This window comes from Nicotiana sylvestris, chromosome 4, assembly GCF_000393655.2.
Source record: "Nicotiana sylvestris chromosome 4, ASM39365v2, whole genome shotgun sequence".
NCBI lineage: Eukaryota > Viridiplantae > Streptophyta > Magnoliopsida > Solanales > Solanaceae > Nicotiana > Nicotiana sylvestris.
Window position 1 is genome coordinate 141,040,860 of NC_091060.1, and position 19,969 is coordinate 141,060,828.

General features: G+C 36.7%; 1 protein-coding gene and 1 non-coding gene across 4 annotated transcripts in view; both read right to left on the reverse strand.

Annotated features, from left to right (window-relative positions):
• Positions 1 to 13,167, reverse strand: part of LOC104224986 (BEACH domain-containing protein B) — a 46,965-nt gene extending 33,798 nt beyond the window's left edge. Inside the window, exons 1-10 of one of the 3 annotated variants that reach the window (XM_009776727.2) lie at positions 13,049 to 13,166; positions 12,438 to 12,670; positions 10,104 to 10,167; positions 8,279 to 8,507; positions 7,518 to 7,658; positions 6,144 to 6,467; positions 4,550 to 4,772; positions 3,138 to 3,206; positions 2,459 to 2,914; positions 1,937 to 2,264 (exon numbers count right to left, since the gene is read on the reverse strand). In XM_009776727.2, coding sequence (XP_009775029.1) covers positions 1,937 to 2,264; positions 2,459 to 2,914; positions 3,138 to 3,206; positions 4,550 to 4,772; positions 6,144 to 6,467; positions 7,518 to 7,658; positions 8,279 to 8,507; positions 10,104 to 10,167; positions 12,438 to 12,559 — 1,956 coding nt within the window. In that variant the 5' untranslated portion in view covers positions 12,560 to 12,670; positions 13,049 to 13,166. Of the gene's footprint in view, positions 1 to 1,936; positions 2,265 to 2,458; positions 2,915 to 3,137; positions 3,207 to 4,549; positions 4,773 to 6,138; positions 6,468 to 7,517; positions 7,659 to 8,278; positions 8,508 to 10,103; positions 10,168 to 12,437; positions 12,671 to 13,048 lie in introns of those variants that run through there. The other 2 variants (XM_009776729.2, XM_009776728.2) reach the window with 2 other exon arrangements.
• Positions 13,168 to 17,257: 4,090 nt separating this feature from the next.
• On the reverse strand, positions 17,258 to 17,362 carry LOC138890959 (small nucleolar RNA R71). Its single transcript, XR_011407321.1, has one exon. It is a non-coding gene; the product is annotated as a small nucleolar RNA R71 (small nucleolar RNA).
• Positions 17,363 to 19,969: the final 2,607 nt, after the last annotated feature.

Sequence of the window (19,969 nt, forward strand, 5' to 3'; positions counted from 1 at the left end):
TGGAAGAAAAGGCATGGAAGGAAGCTCAGTAAATAGTCGGGAAGGTAAGGCACTAAAGGAGATCCCAATGCATAATTGACACTTTCGTTAAGACTAAAATTACCAACAAGGACAGTAGCTTAACATGAAGAGAGGTACGATTTTATCCAGTCTCAAGAATTGCATAATTTCACCCAATATGAAAACCGAGGAGGAATAATGTTATACTTGGAAGATAACAAGTCTAAGAAAAGTACCAAATACAATTCTGTATCTTCTAAAGAAGCGGATGCAACATCATGCAGAAGGCTAATATGCTTATGCCCAAAAATCCTACTTATGCACAACTAAGAGCAAGCTATAGTTGAGATCCATGCCGATAAAAAAAGGAAATCTTGACATGATCTCGATGATATGTATTCATATAATGTCTATCAGCAGAAAAAATATATGTAGTCATATAATGCCAATTACTGAATAACTATACATGCACAAAAGTGCACCACGTAACCAGTTAAACTTTAGACTAGAAATGGGGCCTTCTCTTTTATTTGATAAGCAAAAGGCAATAAACAGAACATGGATGTTTTTTTTAATTGGTAAAACAGGACATGGGTATTGGTTGATGATAAGTTTACAGTAAGATTATTTCTGTCATAGATAATCTTCAGAGGTGTTAGATAGTTAGTGTAAATAATCCTAGTCGGAGTAGAATATGTATTATATACATAGGACTCATTGTATCATTGTTAATATATCAATAATAATTTTTCCAGTGTATCATTTCTCACATGGAATCAGAGAGGCAGTGAGAAAACATCCGGGAAAGAAAAACCAGCCAAAAACAGTCGTCGTGCTTCAATTCCGGCGACCTTTTTAGGGCTGATTTGCGTTCCCTCCTTTTTCCTTGGTGTTGTGCAAAATCCAACACCACCACAAGGTTCCCAAGAGAGAGGCGACCAACCCCAGAAAGATTCTCCGAAAAATACCCACTCACGTGCCCCACGCATCACAATGGCAAATGGCCTAGCCAGGAAAAGGATGGAGAAGATAACAACAACAACCCAGTAAAATCCCAACAAGTGGGGTCTAGAGAGGGTAGAGTGTACGCAGACCTTACCTCTACCCCGAAGGAGTAGAGAGCCTGTTTCCGGGAGACCCTCGGCTCAAAAGGCGAACAGAAATAATAGATCCTTACCAGCAGCAGCAACTAGAGAGATAATATAATATCAACATTGTAAAAGACGGAAAATAGGTGGAAAGGCAATAAGAAAAACCGCTACTAGTTACACTATACTATGAAAATGGGAAAATAATGGGAACATAACATACGCCACTAGAAGTCTAAGATAAAACACTACCAGACTAGCCCCATCCCCGGAATAAAGAAGAAAAATGCTCGACTACCCCTACCCTTCAACCCTAATGCTCGACCTTCACACCTTCCTATCAAGAGCCATGTCCTCGGAGATCTAAAATCGCGTCACGTCCTGCCTGATCACCTCACCCCAATACTTCTTAGGCTACTCTCTACCTCTTCTTACGCCTGCCAAAGCCAACCGCTCACACCTCCTAACCAGGGCATCTAGACTTCTCCTCTGCACGTGCCCAAACCATCTGAGTCTCGCTTCCCTCATCTTGTCGTCCAAGGGAGCCACACGCACCTTCTCCAGAATAACCTCATTCCTAACCCTATCCAGCCTAGTGTGCCCACACATCCATCTCAACATCCTCATTTCTGCTACTTCCAACCTCTGGATATGCGACTTCTTGAGTGGCCAACACTCAGCCCCATACAACATGGCCAGTCTAACCACCGCTCTATAGAATGGAGAAGAGCTAAGCAAAAATAATAGATAGACAAAAGACACCTACCACTGTGACAAAAAGAAGTCCAGAACACAAAGCAACTGTATTAATAAATATATCTGAAAGAGTGAAAGATCGAATGACTAACCAAGTTATGAGAGCTTCCAGTGAAAGTTGCTGCAAACTCCACAAATGAAACCACTTCTGTTTGAAGAGCTTCAAGTTCATGAAGGCTTAGACTAGTGCTTCTGCCATTTGAATCACAACATTGCTCATTGCAATCATCAGAAGAACCTTTTTTTGATAAGGAATCATCAGAGGAACCTAGTGATGCTAGGCCAAAATAAAAAAAAATCTCCGAGAAGATAAAGTCCCAAGCTCCTTCTGCCCGGAATACATGTAGCAGTGATGGCAACAACACCAGAATTTTCCTGAACGCAAACAGAACATGATGCTGAAGTGTATAGATAAACGTCCTGTAGAAATGAGAACAGATCAGAAACAAGAGGCGGATAGAAAATAATGAGAGCAAGGGAACAACAGCTAAAATGATAGGCACCTCAGTAATTCCACAGATCAAATACAGCACCCAAATATATCTCCACAAATGCACAAACAAGATCGACGGAAGAAATGGAAATAAAAAGATCAGAAAGATTTAAATACTTGCCTTAAGTGACCAGGAAGCTCCTTCTGATTTGAGCATGCTTTTATGCATGGAAAGACTGTAAGGAGAACCCTAATAATCCACTTTACAGAAAGTTCTCCATATGCTGAAGAGATTGGTAAGCTATTTCTGCCAGTGGATGCTTGGCTTTTATCTGCCTCTGCCTCTTCAGGTGAAAGAAGGAAAGAGAAAAGGACAGCACTAAGCTTGGTAACATAGTCGTGCCAATTCTTTAAATAAGGTGTACTAGGTTTGCTAGAAAGTTTTGTTTCTAGAACTTCACTCCCAGTTGTATCTTTATCACTAGAAACAGTTATTTCCATGTCATCCTGGGCTAACAAGTTGTCAGTTTTCTCCTCGTATTCTTGAAGCATGAATGCAAGTGAACAAAAGCTATTTGCAAACTTCTGCACTCGTCCATTTTCTGATAAAAATTGCAAATTATTCAAATTCCCAAAGCTGAGACCAGGTTAAGGAGATGAACAATCATTTGGAAGAAAAATTATTCCCCAAGATAGAGCAGTATGATAGGTCAACATTCTTGTGCTCAACTGTCAGTAGTTTAACCAAAAGGGGACTAAAATATATAACTGTTCAAAATGAACCCATCATATCTAAATAAGCAATCAAGTTTACAAGGATGAAACTAGTGGGAACATGTAAGTAGTGATAGAAAGGATACACCGCCTCTCTAAGAACCTCCAATGAAAGAACATGGAGCTGGAACATACACGTTAAAACATTGGCATTCCTGCAAGGAGAGATGTAAATGTAACAATACCTTAGAAAAGAAATTAAGTGATATTTCCTTTTTAATGGATTAAGTATCAGAACATGGTTATAAACTTTTTTCAGTTGCTTGACGGAAGTTTCCGAACCATTTCAATTTATGTTCATCAAACAAAACAAGGCTAGAGCCTATACCACACACATAATATTAGCACAAATATGATCCTAGCAGTGGCAGGGAAGCACAAACACCTATTTACAGAAACTAACTTTAAACAACAGAAAGAAAAGGAAATACAAAATATTAGATTGCAGCTAGGCATTACTAAATTTGCTGATTTTAGGATCAGATATAAGTCGGAACTCAAATTCTACATATATGAAACTAAAGAGGTTGAGACTATAAAATTCAAATAAAATTTTAAGGCACTTGACACTTGTAAATGATTTGCAAAATCTAAAGTTCACCCCGTTTGACACATATGTCAAACCTAAACCTCCACTTATCCTTCCACATAACAAATGAGCAAATAGCAAGGGAAACTATCCACTATATATCAACTTGTCACAACTTCTCTTCGTGACATTAGAAGAACATATAATCACCTAGGTTAACTAGTACAAAAAGTTAAAACTAGTTTCACATCTTAGTTCCCCATACGTCAACCATGGCTTATTAGAATTTAGATCTTAACTTGCCAAATGTCATTAAAAATATAATAGATTAGATTAGATTAGATCAATATTTACTTCGATTGAAACAGAATGTAGTTTGAGCTAAATTTGATTTGCCTTTATGCTATTTTAAAAAAAAGATTAGATAAAGGTATGTTCCGTTTAGATATAACTTTTTTTTTGATAAGGTAAATTATATTAATCAAAAGGGAGAAAACTCCCGTATACAAGAAGTATACCAAAAAGCAGAGAATTTACATCAGAACATGATTCTCTACAAATGACGCCCAATCTTAGATATAACTTTTAGCAGTACAGGATTGTGAGAACAAATGGACATGACACTCAGTTTCTTTTTTTGTGATAATTGTGGGAAGAAATCACCTAGTGTTATTGCTTCCGCTGGGGATTTGAACCTGAGGCCTCATGGTTCTCAACCCACTTCATTGGCCACTAGGTTGCACCCTTGGGTGCGACATGACACTCAGTTTTATCCAAACAAGATTTAAAAGATCTGGTCCAGAGTAAAAAAGCATTAATCTGCTGCCACACATAATAGCAGGATCAAACCTGTTATACCAACAGACTTCAATATACCCAACCACCCTCCAGGGACTTCTCTGATACATTTGTATGGCTTGAGAGAACAAAGATTAAATTATATCAAAGGCGTGCAGTTAAATCAGTTACCTTGCTGTATCTGAAGTTGAGAAATCTTTCGATCTCAAAGCACTGTTAGATGCAACTCCCAGTCCATCCAACAGAACTTCCAGTCCTCCAATACTTCGAAAATGATTTTGACCACGAGGGTTATCAATTAGTGCTAATTGAAGAGCTCTAAGAGTTAGATAATGAAGCGAAATATCAGTATCCTGTTCCTTCATATTCAACCTCTTCATGACACGCAACAGCTCTGGAAAAAAAAAACGGTGTGAAATAACCATAGTAAATGAAAGAACATGCAGAAGGTGCAACCATACAGGAACACAAGTCATCTTAATATTTTTGTGCCACGGGGAGGGGCGTGAAATACACATTTCAAAGCTATTCGGTTCTGCTGAGGGGAATTTTACTTAGAAAAGTTTATACACTTTTAGCCAACGTACTGATACTACATATAGTTAGTTTGATTACTATGATGTAATCTTAGATAAGGATCAATCTTAGCTCCTTATTGTATCCACTGTCTTTTGCCTCAGAGAAGATGACAGGTTGCATCCCCATTGGATGCTCTTGTCTAATAAATTATACACTTATTAAATTATATATCATGCATCACCTTACCAAGTATAAGTATATTGGTTCTCAACTAGTTTACAATACAAGGAAAAAGGTGAAGTCACCAGTCAGATGGCCCCTTAGGGAACAAGGATGAATACCCTTCACTTAACGCCTCTGCGTAAAGAATAAGTAAAAAGTGAGTTTTTCTAATCCTTAACAGCCCAGGCCAAAATTGGCTAGAGTGTTAGGGGAATAGCCATGCTAATATGTGGATAACAGCTGAGCTCTGATCCACCAAACAGAGCAGTTCTACATAGATTTCAACAGTCGGACAAGGAATCATGGAAGTTTGACATAAATATTTCCAACTTTCATTCTCTATCACTAAATAGTTGGTACTTTTAGCACATCCAAATTTGGTAAGAAATTGTCCAAATAAGAGGCTTTAACATCAACTATCGTCCGTACCTGGTGCTAAGTGAAAACTGATTTGAAATAGAAGATTTTGACAATCCATGGAAATACAGATGATTATGTGAAACAGATGATTTTGATAATTCATTTTCTAAACTGCTGTGACTATGCTTTTCTTGAGCCGAGGGTTTATCAGAAACAGCCTCTCTACCTTCACAAGGTAGGCTGCATACACACTACCCTCCCCACACGCTACTTGTGGGACTACACTGGGTATGTTGTTGTTGTTGTTGTTGTTTGTAGCGGAGAGGTAGAAACTAGAAGCCAGAAAGCTAGCAAGTACTATGTGTGAGAAATTTTTATCAGGCAATACTACAATTTTTCATCTGGCTGCATTTCTACCAGGTTAAATTAAAGTATTGCTTCATTTTGGTATATCTAGTTAATCGAGTTACTTAAGGTCAGAATAAACAAAAGAAATGTCAAGACACATGTTAAATAACAATTCTTTTAGTGCCCTCATCATACAGTGTGCTATGGAAAATGTGATTCTGAAAGAATCTACGACCATTATATCCACCTTATCAAAATTACTGCACATTTAAAGAGGTTCAGTGCTAGAAAAGAAAATTGGGACTGCCTACCTTACCTACTAACCAGTTAAGACCACCAGCTTCCATTACAGAGACAATTGCCTTTTGACGCCACATTATCATTGTTTCAGAATCAGACACATCTAAACCAGTAACGACATCTCGTATTCCAACACTTCTAGGCCCAAAAATCTCCATGTAACCACAATTCAACCAAGCCTTTTCGGATTTGCTGAAATGCAAGTTAATAAAGCCACCAATTACAAACACCACATATAAAAGAATGTTTTGGAGAACTGTTGTCTTCTCTGCAACAGGGTTTGACAAAGCTTCGTCGGCCGAAAGAGCACTAGCAATAGCCTTCAGTTGAACAACAGCAGCTGAAATAAATAAACCCCATTATTAAATGTGCTAGATAACTATATATTCGGGCAGGGAACATCTAACAGGATAAAGACACAGTGCAAGTATAAAAGTCAAATGTATTTCAGGACGGAGCAACTAAGTGGTAACTAGTCTCAAGAGTGATCCTAAAACTGACTAAGAAAATATAATAGGATGGTGCAGAATATGAAATACGGTATATTAAGAAGGTATCAAATTCATTCAAGTTTCCTGCTTCAAAAGATGCCTGCACGTCTTCTATAGCAATGTAAGATCTTAAAGCATGCAAAGGACAGAGGACAATCATGCTCAAGACATAATAAAATGGAAACAACAAACGAACAAACCCTTCCATCACATTAGGATCTTGGAACAAAGCGTTCCCCTCAAAATATCTTACTAAATGCACCTACGACAGTGAAAACAAAACATAGAGGTCCCAATCTCTCCCAGAAGCATCAATTATCCTATCTCTTATACTTGAAGCCCCTGATAGTCTATTTCTTTGTTTCTTTTTTTTTCTTTTTTTTCTATTCAAATCATGCCAAGCTTCCTTCATACTTGTGCTCTATTCTCTTCCACTCTATTCCTTTTGCATATCAAAATCCCCACAGACTACAGTCTGAGCCAGAAAAACTACTAGCCAAGTGAGCTTTATTACCATTTAATGGAAGAACAGTTACGGAACACCAGACACTAACAGGAATATCACTAACAAGTCAACAACATAGCCACTTTATGCTCTTCGTGGACTTTTTCCCCAATTCCCATAAAACAGTCTGAGCGAAAAAAGATTGACTAGGTACTAAAGAAATGTTAATAGCAAGAAGTAAACTATATTTCCAATTAATGGAGGAAGAATATTCAAATTGAAAGACAGAGCATAAAAGACATGACATCAGCATAAGAAAGACCAATATGTTTCACCAATCTGTACAGACAGAATGCAACAAACAGATAAATTTGCACATATAGAGGCAGGCTTAGAAGTAAATCACCCAAAACACATGAAAGAATGAGTTCAGCATTGCTTGATGGAAATATACCCTTCATTAATGCTGTAAGCTTCTGAATACCACCATAGTAGCCAAGAACTCTGCAATTGTGCAATGACCGAGTAATAACAGTCAAAGCATCCAAGACAGGCAGCCCTTCAGATGTTATTGTAGATGAATTTTTTGATAGGTCTGCAATTCATCACATTATTATGGCATTACTGAATCAGTAGAAACAAACGTATACTTCATGATGTTGTATTAAAATATCTAATGTCGGAAACATGTACCTGCACTTTTATCAGAATCTTTCTTATACCGCAATCACGATACAAATTAGCAAACAAGAGAACTTTAGGAATAGAACAATGTGGACCGTATGAAAAGAGTTGTAGAAGAGCTTTTGATGGAATTGAGAAGGATTTTGTACACTTGAGGAATAGCCTCTTATTCCTTATTTCCTTTTGGTGCACCCACGAGATCCCCATAGGCATAGAAGATTGGGTGTCGTTTATAGAAAATCATATCTTTTTGTAAGGTTTATTACTTTTTGGTATACTTCTCGTATACGGGTGTTTTTCGCCCATTCTCAATAAAATCTTATTACTTGATCAATCAAAACAAAAAGCAAAGCAACAACAACCCAATTGAATCCCACAATTGGGGTCTGGGAGGGTAGCACGTACGCAGACCTTACCTCTACCCAAAACAAAAAGCAAAGCAATTCTCAATAAAGTTAGATTTAGAAAAATGCACTCTTCACCAACCCAACTTTCTTTTTAACCATGCCAAAGGGTGAAGAACCAACTTACGTTCATTAACAAGTGCTATCATTTGTGCAACTTCCTCAACGAGGAGGGCTATAATTTCAGTAGGATGACCAAATGAGCAGCCAACCACAACATCTCCAAAATGCTGTGAATCCACGGGCTGCACAAAGGCAGGATCCTCGGGAGATTGAAGAGGGTTAATTGGTTCCCAATCACGATACACAATTAGGAATTGCTTCAAAAAGATATGAAATAACCTTCTCTTTTCAACCTGAAAAAAAAAAAACACAACGCACAAAAGATTATGATGCTTAAACAGAGAAAGTTGGCAAAGAATTAGAGAGAATGCAAGTACTCTTCCCACCCAGCTACCTAAAGGCTAAAGCTGATCCACATCATAACATTCTCATAGGAAAACAAGGTATTGAGAAACAAAAATCAACTTATATCAAACTGCATGTACCAAAAGCCAGCAGTGACCCTTGATATGAGCATATTCCCACCACATAAATTCTAGAAAGTTAAGCCAGAACCTCAAGCCCAAAACGTACATAAAACAACATATCATCCATGCCACATCACTACGAGATAGAAAGCTTTCTATTTAGACTCGGCCATTATGTCACACCATTATCAGGCCAATGCAGCACTACCATTTTGGCTTAGTTATCAAGGATTTTATGCAATCTAAAAGAGTCAATTCTAAAGAAATTAGGAAAATGGAAGGCAAAACTCTGAATCCATATAAGAAAGTTTAGCTCAATTAGCACTGCACTTTGAGATAATGGCCAAAACTTAAATATCAAAGAGTACACAGCAGATGATCAGAGATTTAACTTTAAGTCACCAATGAACCAATAATCTTCTATCTATATTCAAGAAAGAGAGAAAAATTAAATTGCATGGTTATCTTTTCACCAGTATTGAGCAACGCACTTCAAAGGCGTTTATGGAAGGCGTTTATTTGTATTCTAAAGAGATGAATAAAGCACATAGAACCCTATGATTATAAGTGAGCATATCCACAACAGACATTGATCATGGACAAAACAAGCATAGAAGAAATGCATCGGATTCTGCCAGCCCCATGAACTGATTGAGGAGCTTGTTTTGGAAGCTGAAAAATAAGTTGTGCAGTACAAAGGTAAATCTTAAAGATTTGCACCATTAGTAATTTCAAAACAAAAGTTGGTGCAAAAGGCTGTAACAATGAGAATAAAGCTGGAAAATCACATACTGCTGTCTCAGACAGAGACAAAGAGAAGTTATAACCGAATCATCTTTAAAGAACCTAAACACAGTGATCCTTCTTTCCTTGTTGCTTAACTAATAACTAACAAGCCACTAGAAAGACGTATTACCAACAATGAAATCAATATAATTGACCTAACTAGCGAAAGGAGAACATAAAAATCAAAGCAAAAGCATCATTTCCTGGCATCATCAGTCAAATAACCATTCAAACTGAACTATAATACTTTTTACCTTGTTCCCTGTTATCCTGACCTAATCCTCCATCACATAAACTAGCCTTGAAAAACAACAAATTCCACATCCAAAACCATCTTAGCAAGAATGTGGACACAAACTACAAGTTGCAACGTATCAACAAGTGAAGTTCACTGTTTCACAATTATAAATTTATAACTGCCTTAGGAACAAAGGGCAGCCCGATGCACTAAGCTCCCGCTATGCGCGGGGTTCGGGGAAGGGCCGGACCACAAGGGTCTATTGCATGAAGTCTTACCCTGCATTTTTGCAAGAGGCTATTTCCATGGCTCGAACCCGTGAAAGAAAATGAAAGAAACTGCCTTCACATGAAAGAAAATGGCATCCACAGAGAATTTTTGGGATCATTACAACATACCTTATCAGGGGCATTCTCGTATCTTGACCAGAGTGTATTCAAAATTGCCTCATCCCCGACCTCACTGAAAAGCAAAAAATGTCATATCTGACCATGGCCTAGAAAATATAAGCTGACAAGAGAATCACTTAATATCTACTTACATATTCATAGGCTTGAAATTCATGAGAAAGGGAATAAAAGGGTTATGATGGCAATAGGTCATGCTTGTGTCATGTTACAGGTTTTACATGTCAAATCAATTGTCTCTAGAAGTGACTAATGTTAAGAATAAACTTATGTCAAGCTTGAAGAAATATGAGCTATTCAAAATAGACCCCGAGCTACTCCAGCCATCATTGCCCATCAGTAGGGTTGTCTTTGGTTATCAAGACGCATACACCAAGTCTGTCATAAGTCCACACAATTACAAGACCTAGTTCATGTTAATCCAAAGGTCATGTGCGGAAGAAGTAGAACCGAAGAAGTTCACGATAAAAAGAAGTCAGATGAGGTAAATATCCTTTAATAAGGTAAATAATGTAATTGATGTTGTGGAAATCCCCATATACTAGAAGTATACCAATAAGTAGAGAACCTTGATCTCTACAGAAGTCACTGAATCGCCTAAACAAAGAGGGACATCCTGGCTGAACCAAAAAAGAAACTATGGACAACAGGATATTCCTCGATTGTACAAAGTTATTCACACCAGCTCTCAGACACTCTCTATTTCTCTCCTTTCATATAATCCACATAAGAGACAGGGACCAACTTCCGATGTCGAGGGTCTTCTCTTCCTTCTTCTGAAATCCCAAATAAACAGAATCTCCTTTATTGTGTTCGACACTTCGAAAATTCAAAGCCACCCACCACAGATGCGCTGCTATTTGATTGTGCGACGAGAGGCAATTTCACATCTTCTCTCGAGCATCTACAATAGCACCTGCTTACCTAAATGATCCTCCTCTTCATAAAATTTTCAGCTGTCAGTATCATTTTCCTGGTGTCTAACCACGCAAAGAAGCAACCTTCTAAGCGCCCTTGGGATCCAAGAAGATGCTGAAATCCACTATATGAGGTAAGTATTATAACCCAAGAAACCAACGATAATCCTAGGCTACTCATTGGCTAAGAGGATGGTGCATATGAGAGGATGACCAAACAAATGTTGAAGAAATAGTAACAGTTTCAGTAACCAAGTCGAGTTCATGAAGTTAAAAAACTAAGCTTCAGAAAGACATAAATGAGCAAGAAAAGAGAAGCCATAGGTTTTTGGTGTATAAGTTGTGAGCTTTATTTGGTGAAGAAGGCTGAAACGTTATGTTCCAACCTGGTTCTTGGTTCGTTCTTTGATGAAAGACAAAGAGGAACCAAGTCACATGAGAAACCCGAAAAACATTAGTACCTCTAGCGGAAAACTTAACAGAGGGACTTTTTGGTCAACTTTGACAGTCTTAAGGGATGTCCCTTGTTAAGTGAGATATTATAAGGATGTTCTTAAAGTCTAGGTGAAACATTAAGGATGATATTGGTTAAAAACTCTTTGTACTTTCATATGATATTTTAAAACAAGCTGTTATGGGGTACTATTTGGTTTCATAAACTTTACCATAACCAAATCCACAATCAACTTGTGGTGTTCGGCTTCAAAAACTTGTCCAGTTCTATTAGCTTGGTTTTGGATATTGAGAGTCGAATAGAATGCACCATTTATGTATTGGCGAAATACATAGATAGTCGCTCAAACTTGACATCAACTCTCGGACAGGCACTTCACTTTTACAAGTGATCACATAGAGATCTCTACTTGATACATGTGTGCCTCTTAGACACCTGAGTTTGACCTGGCACGACGAGTGTGTCATCTTTACAATTGAGCGTGTTTCCAACTAAAAAGTACAGTGGAATTCTTGTTTACAGTGAAAAGATAAATTAGATTCATCTAAGTACATGAATTTACTTAGCATGTGCCTTAAGGAAATTAATTTAAGAATACATGTATGGTTTAAGTCATCTACTACAAAAAAATGAACGTTTAGAACTAAATCATGATCATGTACTAGACTAGGTACATACTAGAAGAATTCCTACAAAATACTTATCTATTTATGTAAGCCAAGTTGGAAGAAGGAAGAGGTATGCTTTTCTGCATATGTCTTCAAAAGACACTGATTTATTGAGAGTATTCCTTCTCTCCCGAATTTCTAACAGGAAGGCCTCAAGATTTGATTTTTTTTTTTAATTCAAACATTTTGTAGGAAGAAGTTGCACCTAGAGTAATTGGTTTACTCTAAATGCCAAAACAAAACAAAAAACACTATACAGATAATAGCTACCACAGACAAGGGTTACCTGAAGTGGATGAGTGGAGTAGGTGGGGAGAACCTCTCGAGTGGTGAACCAGAACTCGAATCTCCACCATGGCTACCCGAACTCCTTCGGATAAGGCCCGCGACACCCTTTACAATGTTCATGCTTCCCCCAACGTATCGAAAAAAACACGATCAAGACTTGAAAAGCCAACAATCAATGCAGGAAAGACTATTCCAGGTCACCATCACTTCATCAAACCTCAATACTTGTACCTGTTTTTCCCACACAAATTAACAGCTTAGAAAGCTTTTCAGGTAAAAATCAAATAAACAAAACCATGATTAAATTTTTACTAGATTACAAACTCGAGTTTATACTCAATAGCTTAATACACAGAACTTTGACGAACTCATCAATGAACTTTTTACTCAATAGCGTCAAGTATTCATGATTAACGGTACAACAATAACAATAATATTTTCAACATCTATACATTAGTTTAGCTATTCGTATAATAATTAACAAAGATTACTAATGAAATTAATTTGTGAATTTAATAAGGTGATGATTTACGAGCGGGAATAAGTCAATCGAGGTCAATATTGAAGAGATAAATGCAGAATTCGATGCAAGTGAAATGAACAATTTACCTTGTCGAAATCAATTGGAAGAGTCGATCAAATGGGGAAAATTTTAGGGTTTTACGTATGAAGAATCAAGATCTATGATTGTGTTTGAAGATTTATAATAATTGCGTGAAAAGGAAAAGATTAAAAGCTAAATAGAGATTATATTATACTAACTATAATATGGACATCTTTAGCAGGAGATTTTACTTAATGTCGAAATTACCCCTGAGACCCTGAGACGACTGATTTACGGTACCGATTTAGGGAGTTTGCCAAATTATGACGTCGTTTTGAATTCTTTGTGCTTATATTTGACCGTTAAGTGAGAACTAAGTTGATCTGTGCTTTGCTGTCTGTTCAATGAGATTCTTTCTCAATTAGGAAACCTTTTTTATAGGGAATTTATCATTAATCAAGTATTAACAAGTAAATAATTAAAAGGGAATCTTATATAAATGCTCAAATAAGTTTCAACTTACCAACCTCTAGCCACTAATCATAGATTTACCAAAACTATCCAAGAACATATAAAAAATTGGAAACCCAAATAAATAAGGTTATTTCTCTCCAAGAATCACACTCAAAGATCTCCTTCAATATTTTTAAGCGTGATCAACAACATTAGATGTAAGACAAAAAGAAAATTTTATGGATGAGGTAGCAAACAAGGTGATGAAATACAAAATATATATATATATATATACAAGATTCCAAAAATCTAAGCAAAAAAGAACATTTTTCAATGGGTATGATTGAAATTCATTAAAAACATATAGATGAGTCAATATACAAATTTTGATGAAGATTGAAGGTGATTTGGACTGATTGGGCACCAAACATCGTAGTTAAAATTGAGTTAGAGCAGTTTGGCACACTAAGCTCCCACTATGCGCAGGATCCGAGGAAGGGCCAAACCACAAGTGTATATAGTATGCAGCCTTAGCCTGCATTTCTACAAGAGGCTGTTTCTACGGCTTGAACCTCCTGGTTACATGGCAGCAACTTTACCAGTTACGTCAAGGCTCCCCTTCAGGTATACATTAGATATACATGTGATACATATTTGATACAAATACGATACATATGTGATACACATATCATTTTTTCATGTTTCATCTTCTATTTCGAATTTTCAATTCAAACCACCTCAAAACTCCGCCAAATCATCCGAAAACTGAGATTCAAGCTCCTTAAGATGTACCAAATCTATTCTAATAACACTCATTCAAAAGAAAACAAAAATTTAACCTTTTTTGGCTACAAATAGTTAATTGGCTAATATTAGTAATATTTAATGAATTGACCCATTTTTATAATAAGCTACTTATAAATGGACATAGCTGGTAATTTCCCTTATATTTATATAATCAAGTAAGAAGCTTAAGTAAATATCAACATAATGATATCCAATAAAATATCATATTTAGTGATTATGTAAGACGCTCTAAAATTTATATTATGTTAAAAAATGATAAATTGAATAATATTTGTATTTAAATGGTCACTCAATGTTAGGATTTTTATTAATGCTCTTCAATTATTTATTCTATCTAGCCATCATCTTTTCATCTGGAATTCTGTAGGTATAATCATAGAGTTTTTTTTATTGGGGAAATGACAGAAGTATAATTTAATGTCAAAGAGTTATACAAATTCTAGTAATTGTAATGTAAATCAAGCAACAAGTACATGCCAATAATTAATGCAAGGATATCCAAAATGTAAGAACTTGTTAGGCATTAGTCTCATTTCAAAAAAATAATCGGATCATGATACCTATTGGTTACGGAAACTTATATTTTGCCAGTTAAATAAAGTTTCATTAAAAAAATATTTTAAAAATTAGATAGTAGATTCGACTTTGAACATAATTTTCATTAAAAAAAAATTAACTTAATCGGCAATGTTTGATTTAGGTATAGCCACTAGAAAATATCTGATGGTCGGCTATAATTCCGTATTTTAGTCGTTTATTGCACTCTAATTCACTGCACTTTACTTGTGTTTGAGCTTTAATTGGTAGTGTTTTGCATTGATTGTGTGTTTTATGCTTTGCATGAGATGATGTCGAGTTAAGAAGATGTTCTAGAGCTAAATCAAATAATTGGAGCTTTAAAGCCTGAGTAAAAGCCAAGAAATTAAATCGGGATCGCGTCCGGTGCTCGTGGACTAGCGTTGCATATGAAAGTTGGAAGAAAGAGCAAGGGCTAGGGCAAACAAAGTACTAGTGCGCCGCATAAGGGCTAGCATTAAGCGTCGCATTACAAAATTTCGTCAGAAGTTTGAGAAGACTTGGAGTTTTTGGGTCTGACAGAAAAATACACTAGTGCGTGGCATAGTGCGTAGCATCAGTACAAAATTTTGTCAGACAAGCTAAGTTCAGAGAGTTTACAATCGAGCAAATTGCACTAATGTTACGCACACTACGCAGCATAGTGCAGCACATGAAGTGTAAAAAGTTTGTAGGTTTTCCCACTTCGGCTCAAAGAGGGTAGTTTAGTCTAGGTCCGTTCCTACATGGTATAGATACACTAGAAACACGTTTTTTAGAGGACTTTTGACATACTTTTGACCTAAGGAAGCTATATAAGGAGGAATTGGAAGAATACAAGCACAAAGATATCATCATTCCTTCCTAACTCAAGACCCGAGTTTGGATCGAATCTATGTTTTATTATACTTTAATTATATTTGTGATGAATTTCTCCATGTCTATGGAGTAGTTCCCTTAGGGTTTGATGGATTTAGTGTATTGATGATTGTTTGTGGATTATAACTCTAGTTTTATGTATTGAATCGTTTTGGATGATTTAATTGTTGCATCTATATTCACTAGTTTATGTAATCGAGAGAGGCATAACTTGTAATATCTTTGCATTATGTTGTTGGTTGAGTTTATAGATTCTTCTAAGTAATCAAAAGAGGCTAGTTGAATCATTAATTAAACCTAGTTAGGAGAATAATCGAAAGAGGTTTTCCTAAAGACCAATTCACTACGCATTCTTGTATGTCTTCACAATGCTTAATTTGGTTCGTCTCGTGAGGTTAAGGCTTAATCGAGAGAAGAGTTTCTGCTAAACGTTTGAACCAATAATTGAGTGAACTTGAGAGACTCACTTGAACATTAGAAGTGAATTATCGAGAGTTAAATCCCGAACAATTATCTTGCACCTATCCTATCAAAACTCTACCTTCTCCCACTGATAACCTTATTTGCTTATTCCTTGTCTCGATAGTCACTAGTCAATAGCTTTAGATTCTTAGTTAATTTTAATTATTAATCATATAAATCTCAACTGTTGATCCACTGGATAACAATCAAGCTAGAAACTACGAGAATATTGTTTAAATCCAATCCATGTGGATACAATATTATACTATACTATCTTTGATTAGCGAGCATAATTTAAGTGTGTATTTTGCGCTTGTCAAATTTTGGCACCGTTTCCGGGGATTGGCGATCAATAGTGTTCAAAATAGTTTTTGATGCTAATTTAGGAATTTACTTTATTTTATTTTATTTTTCTTTTTATTCTTCACGGGTTTCTTCTCCCATGTATAGGCAACAAATTGACTTCTCGGGTGTGTGACTCGATCTTCTACAAAGGAATTGATTCACAACATAGAGGTAGAAAAGAGTCTGCGAAAGTTGAGGAAAGAGAAATAACTCACCGGAAAGTTCTTAGGGCAACCTTCAACCCAAGAACACATGGCTAATAACGGTGAAGATGAGGCAAATCTAGCTGCAAGAGAAGACGCACAACAGAGAGAAGTAGCTGCAAGGATAGCAGCTGAGGCAACCTATATAGCTGCTGATGAGACCGTCAATGATGATGGGGGTCGAAGATTCAATTTGAATCGACCATTTATTGAAGATCAGTTCGAGAATGCGGTACCCAGGCCTGGTAGAGCATTGGGTGATTACGCCAAACCAATCTATAAGGAGGGACTATCAGTGTCAGACCTTCGCCAGTAGCAGCGAATAACTTTGAGTTGAAGCATGCTTGCTTCAAACTATCCAAAATAACTGCATTGGACTTTGAAAAAATCATGAACACTTTCCAATATAATAGAGTATCAAAGGATACAGTCTACTTAAGGGCATTTCACATTTCACTGAAGGATGACGCGAAGCACTGGCTTCATAGCTTACCAACGGGGTCGATCAGGACATGGGAAGATATGACTAGAAAGTGTCTTGACAAATACTTCTCATCTACAAAAATAGTGAAGTTCAGAAGGGAAATTTACAACTTTTGCCAGACGGACACCGAAACAGTTTGAGGCTTGGGAATGATTCAAGGAGATAATGAGGAAGTGTCAGCATAATGAGATTGAATTGTAGAAGCAACTCCAAGAATTTTGGGATGGACTGACACCTCCCTCATAATGAACTCTGAACACTGAAGTTGGAGGTCCTTTAATAAAGAAGACCTAAGGTGATTGTGACAATACTTGATGAGCTCTCTGAAGATGCTAACCTGTGGCCTTCTGAGAGCAATGATAGAAGAAAATCAGTCGGGGTTCATCAAATAGATTCCAATACATCAGTTCAAGCCCAACTAGACACCATGGATAAAGAGATAAGAAAGCTGACCTTAGCTAAGGTCCAAAGTCAACCATCACCAGTTTGTGATCTCTATGGAATGAGTCATCCAACGCATGAGTGTCAGGCCGTAGATACAAATGCAATGGTAAATGTTGTGGGAAGCTTAGATATTCTGATAGTCTAAATTTTGCATGAGAAGAAAAGAAAAAGGAAAAAAAGAAAAATAAAGTTAGATTATTTAGTCTATTCCCGATCTTCCAGAACTACGTTTGATCTGATTCTTGTTCCAGCATGATACGTAGGCAACCTTTATCGGGTTTGATCTCCTTAAAAGAAAATAGTTAATAAAAGAAGAAGAAGAAGAGGTTTTTCAAAATAAAGGTTGACTCATGACAAGTTTGGAGTTGAACAAACACCAATCTGATTTTATTCAACCAAAATCAATCTTGACCAGATTTGACAATTCAAGTGCTTTCAAGACCACACTTATCTTCTTCAATCCATCCTCATATCAAAGATAACATAAACCATATTCCAGTTGATACCAACAATAATTTCCCTTCATGCCCCGACCCTTTTGAACACTTCAAGGTCTTGATTAACTAAAAGGATCCAACGAGCTGATTCAAAATGGAGGTACCAATCCTATGACCTTGTCTAAGAGACTCAACCTTTAGATCTCAATCGTTCTCTTGCCAAAGGGACTTGTTTGTGGTTTTAATTTGGTCATTCTTTCAGGTAAACCGGTTCAAGCATGGTTTTTGGATTGGGTTTTGCTTGTCTTGTTCAACCCCCATATCCTTTTTACCTTTCTCTCTTAAATGGATTCTTTTACTCATTCCCCATTGTTATTGCATTTTCTCATTCTCATTCAATGTCACTCACCATTTTCTAGCCTAATAAATGTGACATGCGTCATGACCAGTGGCAAGGTTTGGACATTAGCACAAGATTCAAAAAATGAGTCAATAGATAATAAAGTTCCAAGGGAAGATATGGCAATGAATTTCACATTCAGGAAGGGACAAGTTTTTGAGCTAATGATAAGCACCCCTAGGACTCAGTTAAAGAGAGAGAATTTGCAAGTGAAATTTGAAGTAATTTTGGTTCTATCCTGCATATGTACGTTAATCCTTCATGATGTTCCAAGTGAAATCAGTGTGAAACATGTCTTGAGTTGGCATTTTTAGAGTTGAAATGATAAAAGGCTATCTTTCTTCTATCCAAACACTATTACCACTTGCCAGCCCTTTGAGCCTAAATATGTTTGTCTTTCATTGATAACCCTCTTATGGAATCAGGTGCCAATCAATGTTTAAAATGGTCCCTGCTTGAATTTTAATATCCAAGAAAAAGAAGAAAATGTGGAGCAAAAAAGAGAAGAAAAAAAGAAGAAAAGAGAGAACCTTATACCATGTAGCTCTTTGAACTACGTTTGATCTGATTCTTGTTACCACAAGATATGTAGGCAGCCTTAAGGTCCGGTCCCACCAAATAAAATATTTCGTAGTCCTACAAAGCCAAAATCGGGGCAGTTTTTAGAAACTCCAGGAAAAGAAAAAGAAGAAAAAAAATCAATTCTCTTGTTTCAGACATTGGGGCGAAGGTTTTAGAGTGGATTCCAAAAGTTATAAATAAAGTAACCGTGGCATTACACTTTTGAACCTCCATGCGGTCCATTCTTTCTCACCCTGTCCAAAAGCCTTCATTACGGTCCAAATAAAAGTCCTTATCGGATCAATTCCTGAAAATGCCAAGTCAAGCATGTTATGAGCTTATCAAGCTTTTTTGTAGAAATCAATAACGGTAGAAGGGAGAGTCAATTATCCAAACAGAGTCAAAATTGAAAGCGACAATGAATGAAAGCAAAAGAAAATGAGAAAGACTTGTTGGTAAAAACCTTTCGAGGCACCACAAGTCGAAATGGTGAGATATGTGTGCAACAAAATACCTTTGATGAAAACATGCAATATCCGCGACACATTTGGAGGAGCAAACTAGACCAACTCTTCATCAAGCAAGGATTTGACGAGTCAACAAGTTTGAAAAGATGGACAAATCAAGTTATTGGTCTAAATACATGTCACATTCCTTTGCCTTATTCTTCATTTTAGATAAGCCCTCCTTATTCTCAGTGGAATCTCATCATACACCACTCTCTTTGATTTTTACTTGTGTATTTGTTCTTCTTCTTTTGCGCAAGACAAGCAAGAAAGAATTTTTAAATTTTTCACAAAGAGGTCCCAAATTAGGAAGGGAGATGATCAGTTTGGCAACCAAAGTGAAAGTGATGATTAGTTTGGCAATCCAAATGAAGGAAAATAACTTGTTTGACAATTCAACTGAAAAGAATGAATTAATTTTGGGAATTTGAGTGAAGTGGTCGGAAGAAG